Source organism: Malurus melanocephalus, unplaced genomic scaffold, assembly GCF_030028575.1.
Source record: "Malurus melanocephalus ecotype Western Australia unplaced genomic scaffold, MMel_1.1 scaffold_285, whole genome shotgun sequence".
In the NCBI taxonomy this organism is placed as follows: Eukaryota; Metazoa; Chordata; class Aves; order Passeriformes; family Maluridae; genus Malurus; species Malurus melanocephalus.
In genome coordinates this window covers 214,924-239,009 of record NW_026623517.1, presented here as the reverse complement: position 1 = coordinate 239,009, position 24,086 = coordinate 214,924, and the positions used below count along the sequence as shown (strand labels likewise).

Genomic DNA, 24,086 nt, shown 5'->3' with positions numbered 1-24,086 from the left:
CAAGTACTGAAACGTTTTACTCTCAGCTTGAATACAAGGGAACTTACCAGATCTCACAGGTCTAGTATTTTTACAGTTAGTTTCCAATTAACTAATTGACATCAGTTTCTGTGAAAATCACGCCTCCTAAATCCCTCAGTGAAATCGGAAGTGTAGCATATCAGCAATCAAAAGCTGAAATTCATTATCTGCTCTCTTTCATGGTTCTGGAGGAGATTGCAGAGTATATGAAAATATGGAAAGGGTTATTTTTTTAATATTCTTAGTGGTAAGTGCTTGTGAAAACACTTGGGATTTGTGTAACCCCCAAAAGATCTAAAAGAACATATGGACTATAAGGGAAGGGAATTTGAAGCCCCATGTTTGGAAACAGGTTTTTATGTACCCAAACACTGGTGTAGAGAAAATCAGAATATGTGGAATGTCCTAGGGCTGGAAGGTGCACAGAGTAGAAAGGCAGTCCTTCGACAGGCAAAAATCTGCTCATACATTGCAGAAAGAAATCCTTCATCTCGATTAAAGAAAAGACTGAAATTTCACCACAGATTTCACCAGACCCAGGGTTTACTTGCAGGTCACCACTACTCAGGGTTACTTACTGTTTTGAGGTGCATTTCTGTGCTGCTGAGAACCTGTGCATGCAGGAATCTCGTGTGGCACRGCGGGCATGGGTGGCGACACGGCCGAAATCTTTCCGCAGCTGTGATCATTCCCCTGCAGTTTCTCAGGCTCTGCATACTCAGAGCCACTCAGATCAGCACTCATCAATCAGTGGCTCTGCCTCAGTTACAAATGCTCTAAAGGCACCCAGTGACCCAGTTTAAACTTAAACCTCATATTCCACATAGATCTAATATAAAGTCAACTTTTACACATCCCTAAGTGTGACGTGTCTGAGACAGCTTTCCGGGCAAACGAGGACAAAAATAGAAAAGTCTCATTATATGCCTAACAACAAGGTACAAAATATGCAGATGAATTTTATGCCTGGTGGGAAAAGAGAAGGAAGAAGGGGGTGGACAGGCTGAAGATAGTTTGAAGGCAGTGACACCAGAGTAAACACAAAATATTTATCAGTGTCTGCAGTTCACTGGGARATTTGAGAGACTGGGGAAGGAAAGGCAGAGAGGTTTCTTTCTAATACAGACTGGATGGGGGTGACTGTCATTTTCAGACTGGAAGCAGGGCAGACAGGTCTGCAGTAGCTTGGGAGAGGAAAGTGTTTCAGGCAATTGGTGATTAATTGTACTCTGCTATGCCACATCTCTTTCCATTAAACCTTAGATGGCCAAATCTGTTTCCTAATTGTTTTTGTGTTTCTCAGTCTTCTTTTGTCTTGCATAGGAGTAGGCAATTTCTGTGCCATCAATATCTCATTAAGGGGCCTTGGATCTGAAATGCCCTGTTTTGTTTTTAATTTTGTTTTCCACGCTTTTTGCTACATTTTATGACATGGCATTTTTTGTTTGCTCGTTGCGGTCCATTTATTCTCTGGCATTGCCTCTCCCCAGGTTATAGCTTTATTTGTTTCTCTGCCTGTTGGCACTCGAGGTGTATGTAAATTATTGTTGCATGCTTCAGCATCACCACCTATTGCTCTTCATTTCCCCTAATGACAGTCCCATCTGAATGCTGGTGCCTGCTCAGGTCGTACATGTGTAGAAAATAACTTCAACTCATCCGTGAGGTCTTTTTTTATTTTTTTTTATTTTTTTTTTTTTTTTTTTTTTTTTTCACCCTCTTTGCTGTTGCTGTTTGCCTCAGACTTGTATTCATGAGGTGAGGAACAGAGCTTCGTGCTTTCTGCCTGGGGCAAAATCCTGCTGCCACTCGTGCAAGTAAGAAAAAGGAAGGGCATTCACACAAATAGCTAATCAAAGGGTTTTTAATGATACTCATTAGGAAAGAAATTCATTAACAAGCCAGCACAGAACATTCCCTGAAGGGAGAGTGATGTTACTGGTCACATCAAAGTCCCCACCTGACTAACACCTTTATTGCTGTTCATAGTAAGGCCAAGTTAGCAGCAAAATCAGTCGCATTCAGTTCCTGCCAAGCAAAAAGTCATCACAGCATGGTCACAGAAACTGGATCAATTCTGGTTGGCTAATAAAAATGGCTTTTCAACATTTCACAGCGATGTATAGTTTAGCACCCACCACTGATGCTTTTGCATTCATACAATTTTTCATTTCCTATCCTTCATTTTTTCTTTCCCCTGCTCTTTCCCTCTGGGTACCTCTGACCAGTGGCAGTGGTGCAGTCCAGCAGCACCACAAACCTCAGCTGATGGAGGCCACTGCCCCTTTTCCAACAGGGGGACCCCATGGCAAGGTCCAGTGGGGAATCCCGATCTGTGGGCAGATCTTTCACCCAGACCAAGCACCAGCTCACCCCTCTGCTCAGGACAGATGCAAACTCTGAGTATCTCAGGGCTCTTTCCAACCAGCAGGCCAGTAACTGTGGGATTTTTTTTATGCTCACACCATTACTTACCTATAAAAGGGACTCTATTTTTCTGCCAACTCATTCCTAGAGATTAGTATCAGTACCTCGGGATGCTCATKTGCTCTGTAAAAATTAGGTTTTTAAATAGACTGGAGCAGAAATCTCACTTTTAATGTGCTGCCCCGATACAGCAGAGCTCAGTTATTAGAACAAATTGTAGCAAGCAGCTTCCTGGTTGTTATACCCACATAATTACTCCAGGCTGCTGCACCAAACCCTGCTTCACTCTCAGCTTAGAGGCAAGATCTCCATTTTGCAAGGACAGAGCAAGTTCTATTATGCATTTTACTGCCAAAGGAGGTCAATTAACTTTAATTGGTTCTAATTAGCACTTGCTCAAGCTGTTATATTCTTTACCTGCATCCGAGTGGCTCTCCAAGTGCTGCACAATGGATTCCTGCTTTTGAACACAAAGGAGAGTTACTAATGGCATCCTTAAAGGCAAAAGATGCACTGATCAGCATAAATGGGGAACAAATATCAGCACAAGTGGTAGCAGGCCTTTTTAGAMAAGAAATAACCCACAAACATTTTGTGCCCATCTGGCTTTGATCAATTGAACTGAATGCAACTGTGCACCTTGTTGCTCAAAGTTAGAACAATGGAAGTACACAAATGTCATAATTCTCTACCRTAACTTCTTTACAGATGGAAGATAAGTACTGGAAAATGCAGGGGGTAGGGGTGCAGGGACAGTGTAACTGCTCTGAAAAAAAAAAATAAATCGATCATTTCAAGGGTAGCCAAAATAAAATACCAAGAAAAAGAAAAACAAAATTGTCAAATGTGCATCTGAAATGCTATTTTCTAGGATTTCTGAGGATTGTTTTAAAAGGTTTGTGTTAAAATTAAAGGTTTAGATTTTGGGGGCTTTTGTTTTTTTGGTCCATTCTGCTAAAGCAAGAGTAGACAYCTCACTGGCCTAGATGTCATGAGGCATCAGAGTCCTCAGCACATGGTGAGAATTCAGCAGAGAACCCAGGATTGTCTACAACAGACTAAGGAGTCACATGCCAGGAGATGCTACAATGCTGAGCTCTGCTCCAGGCATTTGTTTTTCTGGTGGGATCTCCATGGATGTATCTCCACAGTTAGATAAGGGCAGGGTAGAGAGGAATCCGGTCCTCACACCAACCGCAGAACTCAGAGCTGCCTCTCCTCAAATAACCTCCTGTGCTCGTGAGCACRGCCCTACATCTCCTCTGGATCTCAGGGGATATCTGTGAGCTGAATCCAYCAATTTGGGAGTGCTGGCAGGACTGAGGTCAGTCTTGCAGAGGGGCAGAGGACAAGCCAGAGGAGCAGTTTGGTGTCCCTGCTCTCCGGTGCTCCCTGCTCCCCCTGAACCAACACAGCATTTATCCMCACATCTGGCCACTCAGAGCATGCAGAGCACCTCCACAGCTCTTCTGCTCTTGCAGTCCCATGCCAGACACCCCAGATCCAGGGAACAACAACAGCACTGAGTGCACAGACCACAGCAGGAATGCACTGAGATGAGAATTAGGGAGGATGGCCCAAAATGTGAGACGTGCCTGTCTAAGAGGTCACAATGCAAACCACCACGGTACCACAGTAACTGAAGATCTTCCCTGCCCTGAAAACTCCATCCTCAGAGAAGAGACCTTCCTCTACATCCTGACCTGCCTGGGATCCACAGAAACACGCTGAGCCTAAAGCCATGAGGGCTTCCCAGCTGGACACTCCCTGGGGTCTGAGCTGCCAGAGCTGGGGACTCTCATACTTCAGCCTCATCAGCTTGGATTCACCACATATTTAAAATATTTAAAATAAAGCACCAGATTCAGTGTCCCGAGGATCTAGGCCTCCTGTGGACTTTGGATAATTCATTTTGGTATGGCAATCAAAACCAGTTTATACATGTCATTATACTTTTCAAAATTGCATGTGAAACTGTGGAGGACTTAGCCAATTCTAAACCAGTATRTGCTCCTTATTTCAGTATTAGTTTTTCCCGTTTTCATGCTCTTTGAATATGCCTCCTAAATGAATTGTCTGTTGCCTACATGGTTTACAAAAACAATTTGTTTTTTACCTAATGTGTTCCAGATAGATGGAACACAAAACATGTGTTAAAAAAATAAAAAAGAAATTAAAAAACCCTCCCCTCAGCAAACAAGGTCCCCCCAATCTTTATAAAAGAAGATCATTTTTTTTTTCTTTCTAGTTCCCCTGCTAAATTTCCCCAAGCCATTAATCATAAAAAAACCCCAAACTGCATAAACTGTAGACAAGCCAAAGGAGCTGCCTGTAATTTTTTCTTTTTTAAATGGAAGTTCCTGCCAAAATCTCCCCCAACCCTATTTCCTTTCCTCTTTCAGTTGTGAGCTCTTTCTCAGCCTCAGTACACGCCTCTTCTCATGGCTGACAATGTATGGGCTGAGGCAAGCATAAACCAGCACAGAATTATTTCAAACAGCCAAGCCTTCCTTTTGCACCAGTGTTTAGTTAAATTAATACAYTTAAAAACATTCCATGAACCTTATCTTTTGTGCTTTTCCCAAGGAACGGTGTTTCTGTTGCATTTCAGGTGACAACCGAAAGGAATTCTAAAGAGTTACTGACTTGGATACACACTTGGGAAATAAAAAAAATTTAAAATATAAAAAAAAGAAATAAYAAAAAAAAGAAATGTCTGTTCTTTGCATCACTGAAATGGCTGCCCATACAGCAATACACCACTGAAGCACATGGAACAATTTATCATTTGGTCCTTCAGCCCTCCTGCATTTAAAATTGAGCATGTATTCAATGCAAAGGTTGAGAAAAATTGACCTAGCACTTATCCATACATTTTGAGGTTATTCTGTACTGGGTTGGCAGTAGCTCCACCAGTACCAAACCCCAGGCCCAAGGGTTCAGAGCAGGTTTTACACAGCCACAACTCTGTGGGCTTTAGGCAGAGCAAGCTGTGCCCCTGCAGTCCTTCCCTCATGCTGAGGGAGCACAGCTGCAAAGAGAATATTCACTGGAAGAGCTGTATCAGTGCAAGGACATTGGTACAGCTGCTCCCAGTGCACACAGGACATCAAACACAAACCCCTAGCACAGGCAATGTTTACCACTGGCTCAAAAAATAGCGTACAAAATGTTCCTTGTCACCTGTAAGTGGACAGTGATGATTATAGCTCAGTCTATGTTATTATTGCCTGATTTTCCGTTTGGGTTTTCACATATTGACTCCTTACTCAAGGCCTTTTAACATAGATTTGAAATGTGAATATGTTTTATTTTTTCCCCAGTAAATATACAATACACACTTCAACAGTACTATTAACCAACTTCTTATGCCAATTAAACTTTGCTGCACTAACAATACCAATGAAACACATTAAGAGGTCATACTTTTTTCGTGAACAAACGGTAGCCAATAAACAGTTTTTTTAAAAAAACAAATTAAAAAACAATTCTAAGTGCTGCCACAACATCCCTTTTCTTTAAACACATTATTCACAATAAATGTTTTCATTTTTTTTTTAAAAAAAGAAGAATACTTCTTTTAAAATAGTAAATTAAATGGCATTTTAAAAAATATGTACTGTGGTTCATTGGAAGTACACTGTATAGAAAAGAGAGAGAGGAAAAAAAAGAAGAGACATCACCTGTAAGATAATGGAGACACTTTGCCATACACAACAACACCTTATGTAATATTGTAAGCAAATTATTAATGAACAAAAATGTACAGAAGCAGATGGACAAGTTAGTGAACATCATGGTACTGCACAGCTTTAATACTGACACACATTTACTTTCCAGTGGAAGAGATAAAACACATATTTGAAAGTAATTGGAATGGCTTTATCAACCTCTAATGGTACTGAATTTTGAATAGAATAGAGTGAGTAAGGTGTTCCACCAAAGCTCAGCACAAACTTTTGAATTAACCGGGGAAAAAACAATTACTGGTGACTGAGRTAAACATTTTCCAGAGAATTAAATTTGAATTGTACTCTGAATAGTCTTCTCTTCAGATGGTAATACCAAAATAAAAACCATATATAGGTAATTATGCTGCATTCTTTATCTTACTTGAACATTTTTGCACATTTTTAACTAATAATTTTAAATATGGTGTTTTAACAAGCAAGAAAATGAAATATACTCATCGGTCACATATGTAAATAAATTTATACTTTTTTTCCTCAACTTTTTTTTTGTTTGCAACTTAACACGTCTTGACCTTAAAGGGAGTTAACTACCATTTTTCAAATATTCAGTAGTGCTGAGTTATAGTTGATGACTGTAGTGTTTTATCTTATCATGGAACAAGTTAATGAAATGAAAAGCAACACATATTTAGCATCATAATTTACTTTTCTAAATTTCTGCCATTACTAGAAGTGTTCTTAATACTGGTGAGCTCCAAGGCAATATATAAAACAACATAGACTGGTTATATGAAAAAGGTATTCAATGGAAACTTGTGTTCATGGTCAGATAACTAACAGAAATAAGCTGTAAGATGCAATATTTAAATTCAGCATCAAAGTAATGAGTGGGTAATCCACATACAATATTGTAAGAAAAGCTTGAGAATTCACTCTTGGAGATTTGAGAGGTACAGAAGACTTGGACAAAGTTGTGAAAATTAATGAAGAGACAGGATGCTGTCATTAATGTCCACTTACAGAGTCAGGTTTATTCAAAAAGTGTATAAACATGCGTTATTTCCTCATCATACTAGAGTTTGAAGCCACTCACTTAAACATAGGTCAAAGACTTTCTTTGCTTATATCCAACTTTTTGGATGTATTGTATTGCCAGAAATATACTTAATGCAAGCCAAAATTGATTTGACCATTGCTTTCCTTCCAAACACTAAACATTTTACTATAAATTTAGTGGATCCAACTTCAGGTCTTGCTGGAGACTTCAGGTATGTAACAGAAAGGGTTGTGTAGACTGCATCAAAACAATTAATGTCATGAATTTCAGTGGTGCAGCTTTATCCTCTATCATACTGTACATGTATTGGAAAGATGAAATAAGATACTCTGACATTTCAATTTTTTGGAAGCAGCCTGAATATGTCTTTAATAATAAATTGCATTCTTATCTTCTTRCTAGGTATTCCTTGTGTCTATATGGTTTGTTTCTCCTGGAAAATCTCTGTCCTCTATTTTGGGCTGGAGAAATTAATGGTAGTAATTCTTTTAAACTGCAAAATAAAAACAGCTTTAGTGAAACACCTTAAAGTTCTTTTTTTTTGAGGCAAGGTTTGTTTTTCTTCCCCTTTACTCAGTGGCATGGGATGGCTGAAAGAAGRTCCTAAGGGTATCATTCTTGTGAAAGGGTCTAGGCCATCTCATGCTACCTTTAGTTTTCATATTCACTCTTTAATCTCACACTTCTGACTTCTGACCCCTTCTTAAATAGGAAGAGCAACTATGTTGCTTGCTTTTAAAAGGTTTAAATCTGTCTCTAATGTCTTCACTGACATCAGTTTTGCCTGTCACTTTCTCATTTCTACGCCCCAATGGAAAACCACCTAACGTACTCCGTCACATCCAAAGTAGCTTACGGGACGTAAACCTTCTTCACACATTCAGTCTCTTTTTTCTTCATGTCATGAGGAGTAGAGTTTTGTGCTTATCACCAAATAAAATTGCAGTGCAAACTTTAAACATAAAAGTTACACAATTAAAAGTTAATATATGGCACCACAGCCTATTAATTCACATATAGTACAACAGACCAGTAAAAACAGACATGAATATGAACATAGCTAAAAAGAAGGTGAGCTTGCATAGCAATGCAACAAAAGAAATTATATACAGAAGGAAATCCTTTTCATCCTGGAGGGTGATTTTTTTTTCTTTCTTTTTTTTTTTTTATATACTCCTGACAAGGAATAGTTTAAGGTGGATGGTGTGTTAAAGAGAAGAACACAAGTAAAGTATCTGTGGGATATGTGTGGCTGTGTGTCTTTACATTGCATTTACAGTTCTTTTAATAGTACATAAATAAAGAAAATGTTCATTGCACTGTTTAGTGTCATCACTTCCATGAGTTCAGACCTGATGGTCCATCAGAGCAGYTTGCAATGTGTCTTCTCAACTACTCTATAGAGAGAAACAAAGAGAGAGAGAGAGAGGTTGTAATAAAGAGAAAAAAAAACACACAAAACAAAGCCTATGGCAATATTACTGCAGCACAGGATGAATATTCAATAGGCTGTGAGAAGAGGACTAATTCTTCTAATATGAAAAGCTACGGATGCTAAAATTTAGSACTTACCAACACCATATCTGAGACTGCACATTTCAGGACTTGTGGTTCACCATCAGCTCTCTTACAGCTACTGGGCAGCAGATGCTGGGAGCTGCTGAGGGTTTGAGTGCAGCAAGAGGATGCAGACATGCCAACAGCTCCAGTGCTCTTATTACCATTAATAAATTTATTAAACACACCGGCATGCCTGAGGCCTGAGCACGCCAGGGTTTGGATGTACTGCTTCAAACAACAGAGTCAAACCTTTGGGCATCTGCTACTGCACAGCATCAACATGGGTTTATCCAAAGTTTAACAGATACTGAGTGATAAAGGAAAACAAATTTGGAAAATAATTTCCCTCTCCTGGGATGCTGAGGGAAAGAGTGGACATACATAACTGACAAACTGGGGAAAGAATCAAGAAAACAGGACTTCCATATAAGAGAATACTTCTCATGAAGCAACAGGAAATTAAGRGGAAGGCTGAGGAAATCTGTTAGTGGCATTTCCATGACAAACACACAACAATTTGCCAAAAAAATTTCTAAGTTACTAGAATAGCTTATCAATTTTCCCCATGCTTCACTAGCATTACACCTTGAGAGATGTAGCATGTAGACAACTTTGGCATGGCTTACASRGATTTAAACTGGTCCAAACCAAAGRACAGAGRGACTRCATTTGTTTGCCATCACATGCAATACACCTCAGAAGGCAAAAAGATCTGSATAAAGCTTAATCTGCTCATCAGAGACAACTTCCTACTCTCTTCACAACAGATTTGTAATTTTATTTCTTTTATCTATTTGAGAGTTTTAACTGGAGCTAGAGATAGACTTACATAATTCACCAGTAAACTGTCCTTGACTGTTTGATCCCACATAGCCTATATCGAGAAGGTCACTGGCATTGCGTTGGTGACCTCCTCGCAAGACTTCACCTTTTCTAGGTCCAGTCGATCCTTTAGAAGAAGATGTTCCTGAAGAGCTGTGGCCACCAGGGGATGGGAAGTTGGGTTTACTATAYGGTACGAGTGCCTCTTCTAGAAAAGCAAAACAAAGCAAAATAAATACCAATAAAGTCCTAGAAATGGGAATATACAAGCTATTCATTTATGCACATCATATTCATTCATATCTGTATTTTGTCCTGCTTTGTAGCATGACAATTATACCTAAGAAAATACACAACTAGGAGTTGTATCCCAAGGACAGAGAAGCCAGCATGAATTTAATCTTGCTTCCTTGTAAACTCCTAAGTCAGTTTGTATTAATTATAAAAAGTCTAGATTCATTATGAGTAACAGATCATGAATCATAGATACTTTAATAAAAATAGGTGAACATGCAATTTCCAAAACAATGAAGCTATGATTAGATTTTTGCTTTGAGCCTACAYAAATGCGCTTTTACCTTTTCTTTAGCTTAAATTATGGCAACATTACCCCAATCAGTTTAGATAAAGAACTACAATATCAGCTAATTTAATTAGCTTCCAGCAACTCAGTAATTTCTAAGGATGCAAAGTACACTGACAATTTTTTTTTTAACTGGTGTTTTGAATTACTTTGGAAAATATTGTATTATACACTATAGTTGTATTACTTGGGGTGAATAAATAATCCTGCAGCTTGTTTCATATTCCATTATGAGCAAAAGGCTTACTTTTGCTCACTTGGATTCTTTTTCTGGAAGACCTGTAATAATGAACTGCTTGCAAGAGCAGGATTAATAGCAATAAAGCACTAAACTGTATGTCTTCATACAGCATGAAGTAAAACAAGACATCACTTCTGATTAGGGTTTCCAGGAGATATTGTTGTAATAACCCAAATCTAAGAAGCAGAACAGAAGCACTGATTTAACACTGAAATAGAAGCACTATTTTATTTCTTTGCTGTGTATGATCCACCTTTGCCATTTAAGAAGCTGAAGAAAGAGATATTGCTAAATATAGTTTGATTCAAGAAAGAATATGAGTACATATTCCTAACCTCAAACACAGCAATTGCCCCTTGTGAAATCAGTGTGATTTCTACTGCTTGGATCTTGCCTTTTTTCCAAAGGGAATCTAGGCCAAAAGGGTTTTCTTTATTTTGCTTTTCCAATTGTCTTCACTCTTAAACAACCTGATGAGAAGAWACTCTTTTCTTTGACAAAGGGCAGGAACACAGGAGGAAAAGTAGGTGGGGATGGTTGGAAAGAAAGAGGAGATAAAAACGCTTTGATTCACAAGGTTGAAGCCTTTGCAAAGGCTGCAGCAGAGGCACAATTAACTTAGTGAGAACAAATTTGGGGAAGAAACTCAGGATTTCACTCTGTGCCCATTGCCACAAGTGAGTAGGACGTGGGGATTCCCCACATTATCTGCCAAGGAACTGAGCCTGTTTGAAAGGTAAATCTGTTGCAGAAGAAGGCAGGCAGCTGACTTCTTTCCCTGCCAAAGTATCTCCCTCTGCCTCTGCCCAATGGACCAGAATATTTGTGCTGCAGGACATAAGGGCTTTATCAGTGTTTTGTACCCTGACCATGTGCTCTTCTTGCTGAAATAAAAAGAAATGCTTGAAAGACAGAGTAAAATGGCATTTAACAGCCACAGACTCCTAAATTATGTTACTTKGTTTTTATATATCAAGACCTAACAATAGAATCAGATGCAAACCTGGTTTCCAAAGGCTGGCAAAAATATGAAACAGTTTGCATTAAGGCAACAATAAAGCAAAGGCCATAAATCAGTTTAGCAGAAAGCTGGATACATTTTTAAAGGATGAAAATAAAAGTCACTAGCATTGCAAAAGAGTTGGAAGATGACWTACATAGTCAATTGATTTGTTTTTCTAGCTTGTGGACTCAGGATAAGACCTCCTTCAATGAAATATTGAGGAAAAATGACCATGAATAAATATAAAGTGCATTATCATTATGGAGCATATGGTATATTAAATTATCTGTTGTGCCCTCAGAAATAAAYATAATCCATAATGAAAGTAATTGTGGCATAAGGTAAAGGCTAGGTTTTACACAACATTCTAGCACACCAAAAGTAGTTGTCTCCAGTCCTGGGAATGGGCTCACATTTATTAAATACTCCAAACAGTGCTCCATGTCCAGGCCTGCAAAGAATATGGGGAGGTTTTGCTGGTGCCTTTCTCTTTGAAACACTGAGCCTTTAATAAGATAYAATTCCAGCCCCTGTGAAATCAGGATATGTGTGTTTAACAATGCTGCTATACCCCATAAAATAATCAAAAGGTTTTTCCTGTTATCAAAACTATTGTAACCTGATTTAGCATTACTTTCTTCAGAGTGGGAGCTGGCAATGTCACATTTGAAGTGATGTAACTGTAGTTCTACATTGAAGCCACTGCCAGSAACTCAGTGATCACATTTATACTGAGAGCAACTAGTGGAAACACGGATCCCAGACTCAGGTATTTTTATTCTATTCAACTTCAAACTAAAGGTCTTGCTTTTGAAATTTCAGTCACAGCTTGGTAACATCTGAATGAAACCTCCTAAGTCACAAATTAGCTATTTTCTGGAAGCTGATAGCTAATAATAACTCCTTTTGGAAATATACTGAAAACTGGGACAGGATAGATTTCCAAAGAACAACGCCATTAATAAAGGAAAAGGGAAGAAGCACAATTAACATTATTAAACCACCCAAATTTAGTGATATAAACCAGTATCATGCACAAGAGCAGCCTTTTGTAAATCTGTGAGAGACAAGAATGCACAGCAAGAAAGCTGCAGTGCAAGAGGCTGGAATGAGAATGCAGACTGACAGATATGAAGTTCTGACCCATCTTGCACACAAACTTTATGAACTCCTCACACCAGTGTAAACTCATAATATCCCCTAGAGGAATCCTTTTTCATGCATAAAGGATATGCACTTGCTCYTGGCATCCTGAATTTGACAAGAACAAGATACCTGTAACCACTTCAGTCCTATATTCAGTGCTTTTGTAGGGCACTGGAAGTGTCAAGATCAAGCTCTCCTTATTTATGGACAGATAAATGCATGCCCTGCAGGATGGGAATTTTACTACTGTGTAAGCTCTGCATCACAGAATAAATGACAAATTCTATTTGTACACTTGTGATGCAGAGGAAGAAAAAGTGACTTCTTGCTAAGCAGGTCAGAGAAGCATCCTTAATAATTGTATTTTCCAAGGAACTGAGAAGCRTTGAGCATATTTGGGCTATTTTCTACGTGTTTGTACATCTTATGCATTGCACTTAAAATTGCCATTTCACCAAGCAGCATGAATTTCACATTCACGTTTTTAAACTGTGACTTCACATCATGATTTCAGAACATGGATAGACACTCATTTGTTTCTGCACCCAATATATTAGAGGGTTTTAACAGTACTATTATTGTTATTTTTAAAATATTGATTGTATTTRAAATACTTTCATTTTAAATACAGGTAGCAGTAGTTTCCCTTGGAGGACTTTATTCAATAAATCCTGTCCCCACAACAGGTTTGCCTGTGCACTACTAYGTTTTTTGTCAGTCTGTCAGTGGTATTAGTGTGTTAGATTAACAAGCAGCATTAAGAGTTGAATAAAATCAGGAAAAAGATGGGTGATAAGAGTACTTCTWGTATGACTGTGGGAGCTACAGACATAAGTGAAGAAACAGTGTAACCCTAGAAAAAGCTTCACAGACAGTATAATTTTTTGTTTAAATCTTAATTGTCCTCTTGTATCACTCCATTCAGCACTGCCCTGGGATGAGATGATTAATGGCTTAAAGAAGATGACCAAGATGAAACATCAGCTTTTACTCAGGTTAGGCTGACAGAAGGAAAGTGTGAATATTGTACAAATACAACTCCAGCCTAGCATCACTTCCTGTGCAAATTTTTGCAGATTTGAAATCCATTTAGGTTCCAAAGTCAGCTAGTGGAAAGGTGCAGACCCTGCATGAAGGTGAAAACATGCKCTGTCAAACTGCTGGGCTTAAGAGACGAACACTACTTTGTCACATCCTCGAATAAAGAGAAGAGAGGAGTTTTTTAATACAGCTAGAAGGAATATCAGCTCCTCAGAAGGATCAGCCTTGCTGCAGACAAGTTGTTTTTGTGTAAAAACRACTGCTGCCGACTTGGAAGCAGGTTGAAAGAACTGGAAAATATGGCCCTGTATAATAATTAAATACACCTAACATAAGATATTCTAAAARTCTCTCTCTCCTTCCTTCCTTCCCTGCTGGCCTGAAACTGTTCCTATTTTCTCCATCGCTACACTTGAGAACATTATTAATTTCCAAAACACTGSAAAGAGCGCACYGAGCCAGGTGCTAATGAGATTCCYTTGCTGCAGGAGGGAAAACAGCTGRATGACAAGCTCCCATTCCACTTTGCCTTTCTGCATTTTCCAGCGGGTGTGAGGTGCCCCCAGAGCCCTGCCAGGCGCTCAACTCCTGGGGTGCCGAGCAGCACACACACACCTGATCCGAAGGCTTGTTTGTGTTGGGCTTTYCTGAAATCCTCTTGGCGGTCTGTAGAGCTTATCCACTCCTGGGCTTGCCGCTGCCACTCTAGTGATGTCCTAGCGGGCCGGTCCAGGGARCTCTTTGTGTCATCTGCGTGCTGCCTCTCCAGAGAGCTGCCCTTCCTCTCGGCAGAGCCTCCGCGCTGGCCGGGCGCGATGGGCTGCCTTAAACCCTGACCGGGGGGCGGGTCGGGTGGTGGTGGAAGATCTAAAAAACGTGAATAAGATTCAGGTGAACTAAATTTTTGTCATGGAAACAGAAGCTCTGGTTCTGAGGCTGAAAAGAAAAGCGCTTTGCAAACAGTCCGAGTGCCAGCGGTTGAGACATGGACTCTGCCCAGGGGTTGCACGCAAAGTTGTTTATTTTAAAGAAGTTTTGTTTAAATGAGAATTTAAACAATTAACAATTAGTTTTTTATTTGCATATAATGTATGGGTTTTTTTGGAGCTTTTCTGGTGTTTTTAATTTTTTTTAATGGACTTAGATTCCTGTGAACAAATTTCTTTGTATTTAATTGTATTCATTTACTTAGGTTTTTTGTTTACTAAGGCAAACAGATTTCTGCTGTTTGAGGCTTGCACCCCTTCATGCGTGTCACTAAATCAGTCGATTTCGAAATGAGGAAATGCCATGTTAATCAGAAAAGGGCTTTTGACTCCTGCTAGCTCTTTATTTTGGTTACTGTGTTGCTAGCTCTTCCTCACTTCTATAAAAATCCATAGATTGAGCCCTGACCTGCTCTTCTAAAGATAGGATTTATTCTCTGTGGGGTGTACTCCAGCTTTTTGTTAGTAACAGCAAGGAATTAAGAAAGGCCATGGAAAACCGCCAGTTGACAATTTCACCTCACCATACTGGGGCTTGCTTCATCCTGTTTTAGGGCTACACTTTCAACTTGAGGTGTAAACTCAAAATCTAATATAGAACTTCATCAAAATTAATAAAATGCTGCAAAAATTGGGAAAAAATAATTGTAAAACCTACTGCCATTGAAGAAGCATCAGTACATCTCTGACAAATATGTTTAAATGGAACCACCAAACAATGGGTGAGTTTTTTAGTCAAGTAAATGAAGATCTGAAGTCTTCAGAGACTAGAGAATGGCTGCTCTGAAGTTTAGCAGTCTTGCAAATATAATCAATTTAAATACCATTTCAGCTAACAGAAAGACACTTGCCTGGTCTCTTAACAACTTCTGTCCTTCTCAAGTTTGTGACTTGGACTACGAGGGTGCTTGATGAATTGAAGATCAACCTTCTAGTTACATTTGTGGGGGCAAAAGTATACTTTTTTATTAGTCCAAGACCCAAGGTTATTATAGACTCAGGATAATTTTAATTCTAAATGCAAGCTTTTTGTGTAAACCATATGATAGATTTAGAACAGTCCGAATTATTTAAAAGGAAAATAAAAATCAGAAAATGGAGACACTTTTAGTATCATAATGAAAATTCTTCCATATCATATATCCATCCTATACAAGGAACACCTTTTGATAACTCTGTTTTGTTGGAATGGATATCCAAATAAATCTCTGCAGCCACGCCAACTTCACTAAACCCTGATTTAGTTTACGATGGATTTGGGTCTGTCCTGTTTTCTAGTCCTTTGTATCTTACAGTGTTGTGAAGGTTTACCAAGGAATTGAACTTGGCTCAGGAACGGGCATGGAAAGGAAACCTCTGTTTTGCCTGCAGGGAAGCCTGATGTTTATAACTCCAGTGAAACTGAAATTAATTTTATAAATTAGTCAGGAGGCCTTTGGAGGGAGTTGTTTATTTCGAAGMCTGTAATCCAGCTATAATAGCTTTATATAATGCTTTATATAATACTACACAGAATTTTTTCGTGTCCTTGCCATTAGAGGTGATACTTATACCTCACATATGGACCAGAAATGYTTCCAAAGTTGCTGAGATGTCATTCCAGTCAACTCTGTCTCTTATAAATAAATGAGGATATGCAGGTTATTTGTGTTTACAAGAGAAAAATGTTGTATCCAGTGAAGCTCCTGCCCCTTTGCTCAGTGCTGAAGTGCTGTGCCCCAGATTAAGATAAGSACCCTCTGGCGAGAGCAGCCTTTTAATAATCTGTCAGTGAGCTTGGTGCATGCTTTATGTTCAGCACTAATTTATTTGAGAAATTTTTCRTTATGAATATAGATGTGACCTTTCATGACAATGACTGTACTTGAGTTACTGTAGGTRGAAGCAGGAGGGTATGGGAGCTTGCCAAAGTTAAAATTGCTTTATAGTGCTGGCTTCCAAAATGGCATTTCTTGTAATTGATTTTATTGCGATCATAACCAGTTAATGCACAGAACCACAACACTGGCATCTGCTTGTGCAATCTGAAATAGAGATCACYGAAGTTGTGATTTATAAGCACTTTGTGGAGATGCATTGAATCCAATAAACACGGTCATAACATGACATCGGACTACGCAATTTTCCCAGATAAAATATTTACCATTTGATAGAAACAAAATTTTCAAATAGTAGCACGGAAAAAAAAAAGAAGTTTAAATTATTGCAGTATTAAACTTCAAACAGACTACCCTACTTCAGAAATTGCTGTCTAATATTTGTTATTAATTAGATACTTAAAAGGAAAGAAGGCTTGTACTTAAATTGTACTGCATGTTCTAGAGCTGGCTGCAACTCCTGGAATTACTGAAGAGTTATGATGTTGATCTACTGTTAACCTGATTATTGCTTTTACCCATCCACAAAATAAGCATAAAGACTGACTTATGCATAGATGTGAAATGAAACAACCACGTCTGTAAATTTCTTTGGGTGCTTTAAACCTATGGATGAGTTGAAGAGAAAAATAAAATTCATCTTGTAATGAAGCTTCACAGAATTTTAGAAGAACTAGAGGTACTTTGGAATTAACATGAAGTGGCTTTGGCCTTAGTACAGACTTACTGAACTGTGTTACACCTGTCTGAGATTATCTGTAAGAACAGTTACTAATTGTAGCCAAACATCACTGACTAAACCATTTCCTTCTTCACTTCCTTACTCAGGCTGACAGTCACAACAACACCTACCTGTCCTTTTTAATAAAAGAGGCTGGAGGAGAGCTTAATTTGGAAATATGATTTTTTATTTGCTCTACAACTTACATCCTGCATTTAAAACTTGTGCCTTAGTAAATAAAAAACTAAATATCTTCTGCCATCTTGCCTAGGTGTATAGAAAGATCCCATGTATCTGGAGTCATGAGTTTCTTCCTCCAACACCACTGAGAACRGTCCTGCTTTGTCTTTCCTCTCCTACCCTCCTTAAAGGGTAAGAGATGTCAGCTGAGTTAGAAGGCCCAGATTCTCACAAGAAGACTTATTACCACACAGAGGCAATCCAACTCRTCTATCGTGTCAGTCACTTCAGAGAAGTTTTGGATTTAGAAATTCAGGGACTTCAGCAGGATTTTCAGTGAGGATACCCAGAGTGGTAACACTGTTTCACCCTATTCCATCTAAATCCCATTTATCCTTCAGGTGGTAAGGAAAATACCTGAAAGCCTGCAGAAAGCTACTAACTTTCTAGGTCAGTAGGATGTCATCCCTCAAAATATCATTTTGAAGCCTCTAATGGCAGGATTATCAAACCTGCAAGGCAATTCATAAGTGCATTGGTGGGGAGGTGATGGTCTTATTGATTCAGTAATGGAGGGATTGTGATTGAGGAGCTRTAGGACATCAGAGTGCCTGATAAGGGGGAGACAGATATTCAGTCTGGGATTACTCCAGCCCTTCTTTAGAAAGCAGAGCATTGGCTAAATGATTCGGGCACCAACAAGGTTTGGCACAGACKCTCATTATTAACTGGAAAAAGCAGCAAGTTAAAGAACCTACAACTACAAGGACACACCTTTCTCCCTGTGTCAGTGATTTCTTTTCCTAGGGGTGATAATTACTGTGACATTTAATAAGCCTCTGAACCACTTTCTACCATCAGAAGGTAAGTATTTTCTCTACAGTGATCCATCTTAGAAAAATTATTAGTAATACACAGTAGGAAGTTAGTGGCATGGCATGGTAACAAGYCTTAGGTTTCAGTTTCCCTTTTCAAACCCTAAGCATATTTCCCTCCTGTGTCCTCTTTGGGGTTTTGTTTTGTTGCATATCATGTTCAGCTAAGGAAGGGCTTCTAACTTCAGTCACACAGTTGCTGTGCAGCAAACTGTAAGACAGATAGACAGATTCCACTGTTTTGCAATTCGTGAGTACATTGTTTCTAGGAAAACAAATTGAGCCCTAACACTAAAAACCTCCTTTTTTTTTTTTTTTTTAGGTGGACTGTGAGCTCAGAATGCAAGTTTTGATCATCTGAGGGATTAATAACAGATTCTTCCTCTGTGGATTTGCAGTTGTCTCCATAGCCTTTCAGGATGTGGAAGTGAAAAAAACGAGTTGTATAGCAAGGCAAATATGAASACTCCATCTAGAGTCAGTCTCTAGAGGGCTCTGACCTTCAGCTGAAGGAAATGAAGAAGCAGGGTTTTAGGGGATTTGTGTGGATTGCTGTCAAAACTGAGCATGAACTTGAACCCTCAAATGCTTACAYGCTCTGAGATGTGTGTGCTATGTGTTAAATATTACAGTTTCTTAGGTTTTTTGCACTGTCCCACATGGTTACAGTTAACAAGGAGGAAATTCTTGGGATGTGTATGGGAATGGGCAGAGAAAGCTGGAGCTTTCTTGGTCAATGAAAATTTAAAATGACAGACTGCCGRTATGTGATGAGATTTAAACACAGGATACTTGGACTCAGCCAACTTGGGAATTTGAAAACAACTGGCAAACCAAGTATATTCTCACATGACAAATCCAAGAGGAAGCAGTTATAAGGGAAAAAAAACTGGAGAACACATGTAGCAATGCTTCTCACAGAGATCAGGATGGCTCAGGGCTGAACAGACTGACCTGGATTAGAGCTTGGAATTGCTGGACCTATCTGAGGTTCCCCTATTTGCTTTTCTAGCTACAGCTTAAACACAGTGCTATCGTCTGTCTTGGTAAAGTTCATGGCAATATTCCACAGAAACATCCAGTTACTATTTTTTAATTTCTCTAGGCCAGAAATTCCTAAATTCAATTGTTTATATACATGCAGGTGGCACAGGAAACCTTTAGCTTCCTTAATTGACAAATGATCTTTTGCAAATTTAACTGTGACTCAGATTTGACATTACACTTTAATGACTCATATCCAGTAGGAGTTGAAGCGGAAAACGGTGCCATTTGTGTTTGTTTGTTTGTTCCTCTGTTAATACAGGATGGGAACAGTTCCTCTGTTGCTCCAGTATATTATTAATTTTTGGAACATATAGCAAGGACTTTAGCTAGGTTTATAATAGACAAATATTAACCTAATGACGTCCAAAAGTTGTTATGGTTATTGCCTGTGTCTGGGAGCTTGAAGGAAATAGTATATAAATGGTATTCTGATTTAAATATATGAAAGAATCTCCAGTAAGGTTAGTATTGTATAAAGGATAAATAAAAGGCAAGAGGAATTCCCTCTTTTAAAATAAATCTTAAAATCTTTCGCTTATTTAAAACAATGCCRAATTTTATCATGGAGTCACTCTCTGAGGAGCACCACTTCCATCTGTCCCATGACCTGAACTGGATTCCCATTAATTTTCTGGTACCCACACTATTATAAAACATTTCTGTAGCAATAGTGTACAAAAGCAGAAGGATTAAGGCCCCACCATACCAAATGCACTACAAGCTCACATGCACACAGAATTTGTGGCCCAAGATGCCCACAGTTCAGGRTGACAGGATGTGCCACTCAGAAGGGTTAACAAAACATGCACAAAAAGTTTGGCCAGCACTACAAGTGACATCCACGATTGCCAGTTACTATGTTCACAGACACATCTATTCAATGGATCTGTGTAGCAGAAAGGCCTCTGGGATATCCACAAGGGGAGGRAATTAATATTTAAAGCAACGCTGATCCATATGGGTAGAATCTAAGCTACTTGAAGCTGTTTCCACAAATAACATGGCAGTGAGAATGAGCCACAGTGCAGGAGATGTAACAGTTACCCCTTTGGTGAAGACTCTRATCATTTCTACACCTGCAGGCACAAGGCCAGGGATCAGAAGAAATGAGGGGGAGGTAGCCAGCTGGCCACCTTCCTATCCAATCTTTCTCAAAAACCAACAGGCAGTAAGTGTGTCTTTTGCCAGACTCAAGAAAGGCATACAAAGAAAATGGAAGACAGAGCTGATCTTAATTATCAGAAGAGCAGAACAGACATGCCTGAAATTTCCAGATGGGAAATAGTCATAAGAGAGAAGTGGAGATGTAAAAGAGGGAGACACAGTCACTGAGGTCAGTGGATGTCAGGACTGAAGCAGCACAGACAAGAAGTGAGGCAGAATCATGGGGTAAAAGCATGGCACATGTTGCAGGAGCTTCTGGGAGTCTCTCAAAGCCACAAAGCAAACAGAGTCCATGGGAGCAGCTCCCTGCTTCTCCTTAGGAATTCATGGCATACTGCTAGTGGTGGCTACTTCCATAAAATGAAAAATTACTCACASGACATTTTTTATGTCAACGCATGTGCAATGCAGTCATTTTGGGGTAAGATTTATACTGAGTTCTGAGAAACTCTAAGAGATGGTGGCATGCTCAGAGGAGAAATGGGGCTCCTCAAATGTCTACCCAACTCCACACTGCTAGAGCTGCAATACTGCACCGGTGGGAACCTGGGAACCCMACCCCACCAAAGCTGTAATTCAGTGTAACCTCTATTCCTGAAAAGAAGGCTCTACCTGCTCCCCCTGGGCAGCCCTGCTTGCTGCAGCTCTCCTCCCCGACACTCACCATCCGTGATTCCCTCCCGGCGATGGGGCAGCGCCGGCTGCTCCAAACGTCCGCCCTTGTGTTTCTTCGTGGGCCGTGGCCTCTGCCCCTGACTGACAGCTGCACTGGTGTTGCTGTCAGTGGAAAAAGGACTGCCTGGCCGAGGTCTCTGAGAGGAAGAATATGCTTTGCCTGAAGAAAGAAAGAAAAAAAAAATAATAAAAAAGAAACCAGATGAAAAAATGTTGTCTTGAAATGGGCTGTTCTATTAATGTGTGCTGTGAAACATTAAATTCTCAGAGGCAAGCAAGTGCCCCCTCAATGTACCCACTGATAACAACTGCCTTAAGACACACCACAAGTGAAGTARAAAAACTTGGCATTCTTTTGTCTTTAACTTCTATAATTAAAATTATTGCATCTGTTGTGATAAAACTACTGTATGCCATGTAACTCCTACCTGCTCTGTGTGCTGAACAGATGTGTCATAACAACTCCTCAGCCTTGAACGGGGAGAGAAAACAGTTCTGCAATCATATCAAATTTATYTCCTCCTGCCTTCCACTTTCATGTTTGCTGAGCCAGATTCTCATTTTAGGGGCTCCCATATGCACTGTATATCTGGAGTAACTCCAGTGAGATAAACACAACTGATTTTTCAAGCTATGTAGCAATGTAGGTTTGTATACTCAAGGACTCTTTCTTCTCAAGAAATAAAAATGTGGGCATATTTAAATGCTAAAATTTTCCAGTACTTTTAATTTTCAGTACTTTTAGATGTTAAAAATATATATTCTGACTGAATTTATTTCTCAGATTTATATATATTTTATATATGTAGTGTATATAAATACACTATTCAAGCTATGTGATTTCTCTTAAAAAAATCTTTGATGCTTTTCTGGGGAGCAGATGATTAAAAGCCTGGGAATATAAGAACACAGTTCATTTACTACATTTACTTCCTCTTATTCTGATATTTTTATTCTGTTAACTAGACTTAATGTTTAATGATAATTGATGAAAATTAAAAATCACCATCTTTTACTTTCTTTAGTTCTGTGTATGCCATTCTTGCCAAATTCTGGAGACGTTAACATCTCAATTCATTTAGAACTGGTAATTAAAATTACATGTTTTAATGTAATTTTAAAACATTTTCTGCAATGGAAAATCCATAAGCCAGTCAGAACTTCTGCTCTTCCAGGGCTGCTCTAGGCCCAAATGGTGTAAGCGTTGACAGAAAGTGGCAAAAYGGGTGTTTGTAGTTTTTCTGGTCAACTGGGCCCAAGATGGAAAGGAGTTTTTTTTATCCTCTGGTTAATCTGGACCATGGTCTACCCTGCAGTGAGTTAAGTTTTTTAGCAAAACCTTTCAACAGAAAAATACATATTTTACATACAACCTGATCTAGAAAACTTTAATTGGGAGTAATATGCAGCTCAGCATCCTCTTGGAAATATTCACAGTGCAAKAGGGCGAAGTGTAAATGTAGCTGTAATCTCTCTAACATGTTTCACATTAACACATACATGTTAGAATAATATTTCACTATTTGACTTCAGAGATTTCCTGACTGCCTCAGGCTTGATCTTCTGCCTTCTGACTGCTGTGCACCCTGAGGAGGACCCTGCTAAACCTGCTCTACAGGAAAAAAAAAAAAANAAAAAAAAAAAAAAGAAGCCAAATTGAACTTATATAGTCTGAAAACAATGCCTTTGCTAACCTAGCTCGTTTTAACCAAAATTGGGTTATATAACACCGCCCAAGCAGCTAATTCTGGGGCTGAGTGAGAGAAGGAATAAGCATTTGGGAACATCAACTTCTATAGCTGGCCCAGCTGCAGCCAGACAAAGACAAGTGATCAAACCCTTGTTCCATGGATAAGGATAACACAGCAGATGAACACAGAAAAAAAAAATAATTAAAATTTCGTTTAAAAATAAAAATAAAAAAAAGGCTACTAATGCAAAGAAATTCAGATGTGAGCCTGAAATGCCATCCCAGCTCCCAGTACGCTGCACAGATGTTTTGCAAAAATAAACTCACAACATGCAAGTGCAACTAGGARTGCAGGATGCAGATTCTTCACACTTTTTAGTAAAGAAATGTCATTATTCATTCAGAATGCAGGTTTTAAAAAGAGATAGAAACCAAGCATTCTCATTTATCCCTTCATGAAAATGAGGCAAAATAAATAGCACTGACCTAAATCAGATATGGGACAAACACAAATGATGTGCAGAYTCCCGAATTTTTCAATGCACTTAATAACTGATTACAGCATCTTGTATTTTTATGCAGCCCTTCCAGCAAAAACTGCTGAGCAGTGTCAGACTTTCTGCAGCAGATTTAGTGTGTGCAAGTGGAGACAAGGATGAATCCACTAATTCTTGATTTAATTTCCCAAGGGTGTTAAAAAGGAAAGGTGTTTGAAYTTCATGGCAAATCACAGGATGGCTTCTGGAAACTGGAATCAAAGTGTCTGGCAGGAGAGACAGCTACATCTGGATTTACCAGTGGCTCTCATGCTTGGCAATCAAACATTCCCACGTGAGCCCATCAAGCTGGACATCTCCTTTAGCATSTACCGCTGAGAGTATTTCACAGCTGCTCTAAAGGGGTGAAAAGAAGTGTCCAGACTGCAGAGGAATGAAGAGTCAGGACCTGCAGACTCCCTTCAGAGCAATGGACAGATAACGCTGCTGCTTCTCCTGTGCAGCCTGGGGGGCTGTGACAGGGATGTCTGAGCGAGTCACCCTGCCCTGCCAGGGGACACATCCCAATGAAACTGCACTGGGCACGGGGAGTGCTTCCCTTTGTTGTGGTTTCCGTGGGGAAAAGAGGGGAGGGCTCTTTGTTTACATGTGATTTTTAGTTTGTTTCCATTTTGCCTGCTGTGTCATCAAGAGAGCAAGAGGGTAATATCTTGAAGTCTCTACCACAACCACTGGATATCTTTTTGTACCCTCTACTCTAATGGTCTGTCTGAGGAATTAC

General features: G+C 39.3%; 1 protein-coding gene across 1 annotated transcript in view; it reads right to left on the bottom strand.

Moving 5' to 3' along the window:
• Positions 1–1,764: 1,764 nt before the first annotated feature.
• ROBO2 (roundabout guidance receptor 2) overlaps positions 1,765–24,086 on the bottom strand; it is a 168,734-nt gene continuing 146,412 nt past the window's right edge. Inside the window, exons 25-28 of the mRNA XM_057376620.1 lie at positions 21,108–21,278; positions 14,209–14,460; positions 9,686–9,787; positions 1,765–8,594 (exon numbers count right to left, since the gene is read on the bottom strand). Of these exons, the coding sequence (XP_057232603.1) occupies positions 8,590–8,594; positions 9,686–9,787; positions 14,209–14,460; positions 21,108–21,278 (530 nt within the window). The 3' untranslated portion in view covers positions 1,765–8,589. The remainder of the gene's footprint in view (positions 8,595–9,685; positions 9,788–14,208; positions 14,461–21,107; positions 21,279–24,086) is intronic.